This window comes from Sabethes cyaneus, chromosome 1 (assembly GCF_943734655.1).
Source record: "Sabethes cyaneus chromosome 1, idSabCyanKW18_F2, whole genome shotgun sequence".
NCBI lineage: Eukaryota > Metazoa > Arthropoda > Insecta > Diptera > Culicidae > Sabethes > Sabethes cyaneus.
Window position 1 is genome coordinate 168,443,637 of NC_071353.1, and position 9,280 is coordinate 168,452,916.

General features: G+C 44.8%; 1 protein-coding gene across 1 annotated transcript; it reads left to right on the top strand.

The window, feature by feature from the left end:
- The first annotated feature begins 7,226 nt into the window (after window positions 1-7,226).
- On the top strand, window positions 7,227-9,030 carry LOC128745352 (apolipoprotein D). The gene is made up of 4 exons (XM_053842397.1): window positions 7,227-7,291; window positions 7,972-8,131; window positions 8,192-8,447; window positions 8,516-9,030. The coding sequence occupies exons 2-4, from the start codon at window positions 8,015-8,017 to the stop codon at window positions 8,785-8,787; spliced, it is 645 nt and encodes a 214-aa protein (XP_053698372.1). The 5' UTR covers window positions 7,227-7,291; window positions 7,972-8,014; the 3' UTR covers window positions 8,788-9,030.
- The last annotated feature ends 250 nt before the right edge of the window (window positions 9,031-9,280 follow it).

The following is a 9,280-nucleotide window of genomic DNA, read 5'->3' on the forward strand; positions in this document are numbered from 1 at the left end:
GCAGGCCCCCTCTACAAATTTTCCCCACTGAAACTTCAAAACCGGAAGAAAATTTGGCGTGTATGTTCCCACTGTGTAGATGTATTTTTGTAAACACGTAGTTGTTCTCGTTGTCAGTAGCTTAGAGCTGAGGTGTCTCATGCTGGTTCAAGCAGTCGTCTCCATTCAACTTGATTTTGGCCCACTCGTCGCCAATTTCCCAGTCGTCTCAGAAGTTACAAAACATTAATGACCTGGTCGAGTCATCTTGCATGTTGACTCCTCCTGTTACTGGTGCCGGTGCTGCGGAGAGAACTGTCGCACTGTCGTCCGGCATGCTTACGATGTGTCCGGCCCACCGCAACCTACTGACTTTCGCCAAATGTACGAAGGGAATCTCTCCAAGCAGTCCGTGGGAAGCACGCTCTTTTTCTCATGTATTTGATCTTCGACGCATTTATTTTTAGCCCAATCCTCCTAGACCCTGTTTTCAGTCTGACGTAGATTGCCTCTGCCCTGCCGTTCCAAAGCTCTTGGCTATGATATAAATCTTGGTCATCTGCAAAGCCTAGGAATTAGAGAAAATTATGCTTTTGGTTAAAACGGGTCTAGGATAGTGAAATGCACTCGTACAGAAAATAAACAGCGAATTTAAGAAACGTGGTTTATTGTTCGAAAATAACTTTCAGAGTAAACAAAGTGATACAATGTAATGTATGCAAAGGTATATGAGATCGTTACTACGCATATAGGTAGCATTCGCAAATGCTAGCACATCAAGTAGCGAAAGGTTGTCTACCCTAACATTGGTTTCGATGCTCGCTCGTCTGATCACCCTCTTAAGGGCGATGTTGAACAGCATGCAGGATAAGCCGTCACTTTGTGTCAACCCTCGTCGTGTCTCGAACGGACTCGACGGTTTCCCCGAGATGCGCTCAAAACACATTACTCGATTCAACGAAGCTCTGATCAGTTGCGTAAGTTAATCCGGAAAACCTTATACGTACTTTATCTGCCGTAGCTGGTATCGATGGACTGTATCGTATTCTGCTTTGAAATAAATAAAGATATGATGAATGGGCATGTTGTACTCCTGATATTTCTGCAAGATCTGTCTATCACTATCGGTACTATCGGTGACTGCCGCCGTAACAGGATCTGCGAGAGTATGTTGTAGGCGGCGTTTACCAGCCGTTTATCAATTTTTGTGTTGATAGGATAAACCACTCGTTCCATCCATTCCTCTGGTAGCTTCTTCTTCCAAATCTTGGTAATAACCCAGCGTACAGCCATTGCCAGCATTTTTCGGGCATGTTTTTAAAGATCTAGCGGTAGGCTATTCTTACCGGCTTTGTTGGTCTTCAGTAACCCGATTTTTCGTTTGACTTCTTGGAGATCAAGTGCTGGAACATTACTTAATATCCGTTCCACCTTCTACTGCAATTTCGTCAATCAGGTGTTTATCGAAGAACCGCTTCCCTCTGTCGGCCACCTCGCGCTCGTTTATGATTAGATTCCCTTCCTCGTCCGTCGTCCCTACACATGTCAGGCTTCGGTCTGTAGCCCTTACAAGTTTAGTTCACCTTCTCGTAAAACTGCAAACTGAAAAGTTTTGCATTTGAGGGTTTTTCACTGGACCATTCTTATTACTCTTTACATCGTACAGGACGACTCGCAAAAGTTAATAAAATAAGTGAAATATTTATCCTGAGAACATTGTATTTGTGCAGTTACTTACTTACTGAATTAATTGGCCTAACGTCTTATGACAAGGCCTGCGCAGTATAATTTCTCCATCTGTTTCGGTCCATGGCAACTGATCTCCAGTTCCGCGGGCACCCAGTGCTCGCCAGATCTCGCTCCACCTGGTCTTGCCACCTCGCTCGCTGTGCCCCTCTTCGTCTTGTTCCTACCGGATTTGATGCGAAGACCATTTTTGCAGGATAGTTGTCCGGCATTCTAGCAACATGTCCTGCCCAACGTATCCGTCCAGCTTGAACCACTTTCTGAATACTTGGTTCGCCGTAGAAACGCGCGACCTCGTGGTTCATTCTTCGCCTCCATACACCGTTCTCTTGCACTCCGCCAAAGATGGTTCTTAGCACCCGCCGTTCGAAAACTCCGAGTGCTCGTAGGTCCTCTTCTAGCAATGTCCACGTTTCGTGCCCGTAGAGGACAATCGGTCTAATTAGCGTTTTGTACAGTGTGCACTTTGTACGGGGGCTCAGATTGTTCGACCGCAAGTGTTTGTGGAGTCCGTAGTAGGCCCGACTTCCGCTGATAATACGTCTTTTAATCTCACGGCTGGTATTGTTGTCCTCTGTTGCCAGCGAGCCAAGGTATACGAACTCGTCGACTACCTCGAACTCATCCCCGTCGATTACCACGGTGCTGCCCAAGCGAGCCCTGTCGCGCTCGGTCCCGCCCGCCAGCATATACTTCGTTTTAGACGTATTTATCTGCAATCCAATCTTCTCTGCTTCGCGTTTCAGTCTGGTGTACTGATCTTCCACCGCCTCAAATGTTCTGCCGACAGCATCCACGTCGTCAGCAAAGCAGATAAATTGACTGGATTTATTGAAAATCGTGCCCCGCATTTCGATCGCCGCTCGCCTTATAACACCTTCAAGCGCAATGTTGAATAGCAGGCAGGAAAGACCATCTCCTTGTCGAAGTCTCCTGCGAGATTCGAATGGGTCCGACAATCCATCCGAGATTCTCACACAGCACTGGATCCCATCCATCGTAGCCATGATAAGTCTAGTAAGCTTACCCGGAAAGCCGTTTTCGTCCAAAATTTTCCATAGCTCTTGTCGGTTTACGCTATCATATGCGGCTTTGAAATCGATGAACAGGTGAGGACTCGGAATTCGCGGCACTTCTGGAGGATCTGCCGCAGGGTGAAGATTTGGTCTGTTGTAGACCGACCCTCCATGAAGCTGGCCTGGTAACTTCCCACAAATCTATTGGCTATTGGCGATAGTCGATGAAAGAGGAATTGGGACAGTACTTTGTAGGCGGCATTCAGGATAGTGATGGCTCGGTAGTTCTCACAATCCAGCTTATCACCTTTCTTGTAGATAGGGCAGATAACCCCGTCTTTCCGCTCCTCCGGCAGTCGTTCCGTATCCCAGATCTTGACAATCAGTTGATGCAGACAGCCGACCAACTTGTCCGGGTCCATTTTAATAAGTTCCGCTCCAATGCCATCCTCTCCTGCTGCTTTGTTGTTCTTCAGCCGCTGGATGGCTTCTTTTACTTCCCTTGTCGATGGGGGTGGCACATCTCCGTCGCTTGCTGCACCAATGTGGTCATTTCCTCCGCTATCATGGTCTTCCGCCTGCACGCCATTCAGATGTTCATCGTAGTGCTGCTTCCACCTTTCGATCACCGCACGGTCGTCAGTCAAGATACCTCCATTTTTATCTCTGCACATTTCGGCCCGCGGCACGAAGCCTTTGCGAGATCCGTTGAGTCTCTGATAGAACTTCCATGTGTCGTGAAAGCGGTACAGCTGTTCAAGTTCTTCGCACTCCTTCTCCTCTTGGTGGCGCTTCTTCTCCTTGACGAGTCGGGTTTGCTGCCTCCGCTTCTGTTTGTATCGCTCCACATTCTGACGGGTGGCTCTACGCAGCATTTGTACCCGCGCTGCGTTCTTCTCAGCCAATATCTGCTGGCATTCCTCGTCAAACCATTCGTTACGTCGATTCGGTGCAACACTGCCTAGGACGTTCTCCGCTACGCTGTTAATGGCTGTTTTCACAGCATTCCAACAGTCCTCAAGAGGGGTTTCATCCAGCTCACCCTCTTCCGGCAGCGCGGTTTCGAGAGATAACGCGTAGTTTTCGCCGACCTCCGGTTGCTTCAGTCGCGCTAGATTATACCGTGGCGGGCGCCGGTATCGTATGTTGTTCACAACAGATAGTTTTTGACGTATCCTTACCATCACTAGGTAGTGGTCCGAATCAATGTTAGCGCCCGGATAGGTTCTGACGTCGATAATGTCTGAAAAGTGCCGACCATCTATCAGAACGTGATCAATTTGTGATTCTGTTTGGTTGGGTGATCTCCAGGTGTACTGATGGTAGAGGTTATGCTGGAAGAAGGTACTACGTATGGCCATGTTCTTGGAAGCGGCGAAGTCGACAAGTCTTAGGCCGTTTTCGTTCGTTTGCTGGTGAGCGCTAAACCGTCCAATCACCTGTTTGAATTCCTCCTCCGGACCAACCTGAGCATTACAGTCCCCGATGACAATTTTGACATCATGTCTTAGACCACCACCCGATCACCCGCTTCTGCATCTCGCCCATCACTATAAAAGCTGTGCCCAGCTCGTGTGTATTGCCGCAGCTCTGGTAGATGGTATGACCATCTCTATACGTACGTACCATCGTTCCTTTCCAGCATACCTCCTGCAGAGCTACGATGTCGAACTTGCGGCTCTTCACTTCTTTAGAAAGCACGTGGGTACTTCCGAGGAAATTTAGAGACCGACAGTTCCATGTTCCTAATTTCCAATCGTTAGTCCGTTTTCGTCGCCTGGGTCTTTGCCGATTGTTCCGATTAGAGTTATTATTACTTACGGAGTCCATTGCTTTGGTTTTTTTAGTGGTTCAGGCTTGCAAAGCCCGCAACCAACCCCACAGTATTGCCGGAGGGCCAACGTAGCTCGAAGGAGCCCTCCTCCCCTGTCAGCATACGACCTTGGTTTCCACCGGGGTTGGTTACCCGAACTCCACCGAGGTTGCTCGTATCCCGGCTGGTACCACGAGGAGGTAGGGGTAGGAGTTGCTAGGTAAGAGGGGCTCAGTGCACAAGGCACCGATGCTACGCATTACCAAGCCGTTTACCAGCCTTTGTGCAGTTACTATTGATGTTTTCATACATAATAAAAATTTTTTTTGGAAGACACCCCCTGGGCCCCCTCCAGGAAATTTTTTTAGCTACGCCAATGCCAATTAGGTTCGAGCTATGTATGATGCTGGTCGAACAAGCCAGTCGTCATATGTTTGAATTTTGGCTGGGAGGTGCTTCTGGAGTCAGTAGTAGGATCGTTGCATTCGCCCCGTCATTGTTCTGTACTCTAATAGCCAACTGCGAAATCTGTCGATAAAGAATGGTCAGTCTTAACCCGTACCCGAGGCTTTGATTTTCGGTCCATCAAATGTGAACAGAGGAAAAATTAACTTCAAGTTTCAATACTGCATGATACATAGTGATACATAGTTCGTTTCAATGTTTCTTCCTGTGTGCAAAATTTTTATCATTTGCATTAAAGATAATTTCCCTGTTGGTCGTAAAATTTGTGATCTAGCAAACCAATTCCGATGGAATTTGAGTTTCGAACGAAATCGTTTCTACAGTGTTTCTAGTTTGACGTTGCAGATATTATTTTAATGGCAATTTGTGTGTATAGCACCATTGATGTGCAAGCAACGAAGATGTGCCACACCCAACGATGAGGGAAGTTTAAGAAGTCAGCCAACGTCTGAAGAACAACAAAGCAGCGGATGGAACAAAGAAAGGATGATATTGGAGCGGAACTTATTAAAATGGGCTCGGACAAGTTGGCCAGCAGGGTCAGTCTCGGTGTAGTGGTTACACGGAGTTCAAAATACCGTTATTAAAAAATAAAATAGGCCATTTAAACGGAAAATACCAGTTGGTTTGTATTGCCATCCTACACATCTGAGCCAAATTATAAAAAAATCGATCGACGAATTTTTGAGTTACGCCCTTTTGAAGTTTTAAATCTTCAATGACACTTCCAAAATGAACGTAAATCACAGCCGGTATTGATTTTTTATGCAACAAATGCCCATTGCCGACCATTTTAGGAGTTTTACGCTCTATTGGGAAATGTTACGGATTAAGTTATCGCTGTGGAAAATAGCCATTATCGAACATGAGCAAATACTTACCATGCGACACCTCAAATTACGCCAGAATTTAAAAACTAGATCATTGACAGTCAGATCAACTACCTAGCACCACGTTGGTTCTATCTGGACAAGTTCCGGGGACTTCCGGGAACACCCAGACAAGTGGCCAATTACGTACATAAACAAAAGCTTATCGTGCGATACCTTAAGTCACACTAGATTTCAATGGAAGCCAAATCTGCTATCTAGGGTCAGGTTTGGTCATATCTGGACATATTTGGGGAACTCCGGGAACCCCTGGGAAGTCAATAACACAATGTGGTATATTTTTGATAATAAAGACATGTTCGGAATTGGCCATTGTAGTTCTTGGTACTCAATTTGGCTTATTTGAATCTATTTTAAAAGTTTTAGTGTGATTCAAGGTGTCATATGATCAGTTTTTGTTCATGTTCGAAATTGACAATTCAAATCCAATTTTGAGTGTAATTCCATTCCAATGTTAAATAAAAACTTCTAACGCTGTTTTAAGTTCGATTTAATGTCTAATTCCAAGTAAAACTTCCTGTCCAAAGTACTCCAAATTTAAGTCAGATTTGAAATCCAACTCCAAGTCTATCTTCCAGTTCAGTATGAAGTACATGGGCTCTAAGCCCAAACAAGTTCAAATTCAAATCTAATTCAGTGTCCTATGTCAAGTCTGACTTCAAGCCAATTTAAACTCTAATTTATAGTCCAGTTTCAAGTCTAGTTTCTAGTTCAATTTCAACTTTGATTTTAAATTCAATTGCACCCGAATGTCTGGAGTTTTAAACCTAATCTGCGGGTTCAACTATTTTCAAGCAATTCATTTACTTATCGCAAAAATAGTGGCCGATTAAATTATAAACTGCGGACTTCTGAGTTACCGAAATTATTTTAAATTAAATTAAATTAAATTGTATGAAGAAGAAGGGGCACGTCAGTGCCCGCCAGTGCCAACGGACGGAAGTTTTGAATGTTATAGACAAAATAAAATTTGACGCCGATTGTTTACTCAAGTGCAGAAAGTAATCCCATTTTACGACCAATTCTGATTGATTGTTTTATGGTCGTTCGGTACAAAAAGCCAAATAATCCTATTCCTTCTCTCCTTATTTCCATAAACCTGTGCGCTGCTATGCGAAATGAAATCATAGCATAAACATAAATATCTCTACGCCCACAGGCTTTGTTTCTGTGTTAGTTTTCTCCTAGTCACAAGAAATGTACTGCATAGTTCTTATCGAACCTTACCCATCTTTTTCGTAATCGTTCTGAGAACGAAAACGAAAATCAAACTGCAAGCAGTGAGTAGTTAATATCGTGCCAGTGACGAGTGAATTCTTTTAAAGTTCAATTAGCAACGCAATTTCGGCATTTAAATTAAATAACAATTTATTGGTCATTTGGTAAGTATGCTTCTCACTGCAATATTTCAAATATTTTTAACTGAAATGTGAGCTGACCATCCGGGAATGATCTTTGAAGAATATCATGCGCAGAGCGCCATGCAGTCATCAACGAAAGCCCCCGGAAGATAAGAAAAATGCTAACTAGTATTACGCTGCTGGATGGCAAAAAAACAAGCATGACAAAAGAATCAACACGTTTTGGGTTGAAAATTTCCCCCAAACCTCCAAGAGACCATGTCCCATCGACCATGTAGGTACGTATCAAACAATGTGCCGTTTTGCGAAACCGCCCGAAGGTCCCAAGCCGAAAAAAGAGAAACCTTCCGCTGCTGCGCAGTGCTGGAAGAAGGTTCGGCTGCGCCGAAAAACCATTCCACGGATATACAACACTTGGGCCTCCCCGATCGTATAGCCATCTCGTGACGCGGCGGTGTCCAACGAGCGGCGGCTTTTGCTTGCGTTCCTTTGCTCCGCGCCAGCCGCGATCCCTCTCTCCGCCGTATCATCCTTGACGGTGAAAGTTTTGACACATTATAAATAATAGTAACAACCGTCAGTGCAGGAAGGGTGTGCACGTCGTTGTCCACTTCCCGTCTCCCGCAGCACCGGCTGCTTCCCTTCTAAAGCATGTTCTTCGTTCGTGCTGTTGTCACCTTATGTTTTCCTCTTTTATTCAGTGCTTTACCCGTCAGGCCCAACCTGAACTAACGAGAATTGATAATGATGATCAGATGTCGCCACTATCTGAGGTGCATGCTGATCCTGCTCATACTGGTGCACCAGTGCAGTACCCAATCGGGCAATAGAAGACGTAACCGAAATGAAAAGTGCCCCAGAGTGAGTATAATCGCAACCGGTTCCCGCGAAACGCTTCCAATTTCAAACCCAACTTTCTAGGTACGAGCGATGCGGAACTTCGATCTGACGGCAATGATGGGCTACTGGTACGTGATCCAGTACTTTGCCTCTTCGGAAACCCTACCGGAATACTCCTGCATGCAGAGTTCGTTCTCCACCGCCGACGGATTCGTAACCATGAACTTTACCTACTATTTCTCCGATGATCCGTTGAGAAACTTCCAGCGAGGAAATATCACCTGGGTTATTCCGAACTATTCCGCGCCGGCCCACTGGATTCACGCCGAATGGACCTGTAAGTAAACGTTTCTGTTGTCATTTTTTTCACTCCCTTATTTTCACCGCCTACTGCCACCACCGCAGATGAGGAAGTGTACAACACCTACGTCATTGACACCGACTACCGCTCATGGGGCCTAATCATGCACTGTGCCGAGAAGACCAAAACCCAGAAGTACCTGTCGGCGCTAATGCTGTCCCGAGAGCCGACCCTAACGACCAACGTCATTAACTTCCTGCGCGAGAAGCTGCCCCGGTACGATATCGATCTGAGCTATATGTTTACGATCCCGCAGGCCAACTGCACCGATACGGTGCAGGATCCGAAGCAGTACTTTAAGTACGAAACGCTTTAAAACCCCATAGACAGGTGAGGTTTTCTGAGCAAAGGAATTTCACCGGGCCACGTTATAATATTGCTTTTGGTCACTTAATCAATTTGACTTCTTATTAAAAATGTTTTAATAGAAAACTTAGCCTTTATGGTTTACTGAAACAGAATCAAGAACCTAATTTCCTGCTGAATTTTGATAACTAGCCATTATAATTTAACCCATCAAAGCCGTTTTTATCTGCCGCCGGTCAATCTTATTGTCGAAAAGAATAGAACCTTTATTTGCTACATTTGACCAGTAGATTTGTTACAATTTGGCTGACTCATAATAGTTTTGAGATGTGCAAAAAGATTTTTTAAATGTATTCTCCAATTATTATCGTTGAAACAGTATGAAATTTTGTTTCTAATTAAAAAATTTACTGAAGTTTTTGGAGCGTCTTAGTAGAAAACAAAACTTGAAGTTAAACAAAAAAGAAAACTTTCCAGTTAAATTCTACTACATATGTATATTT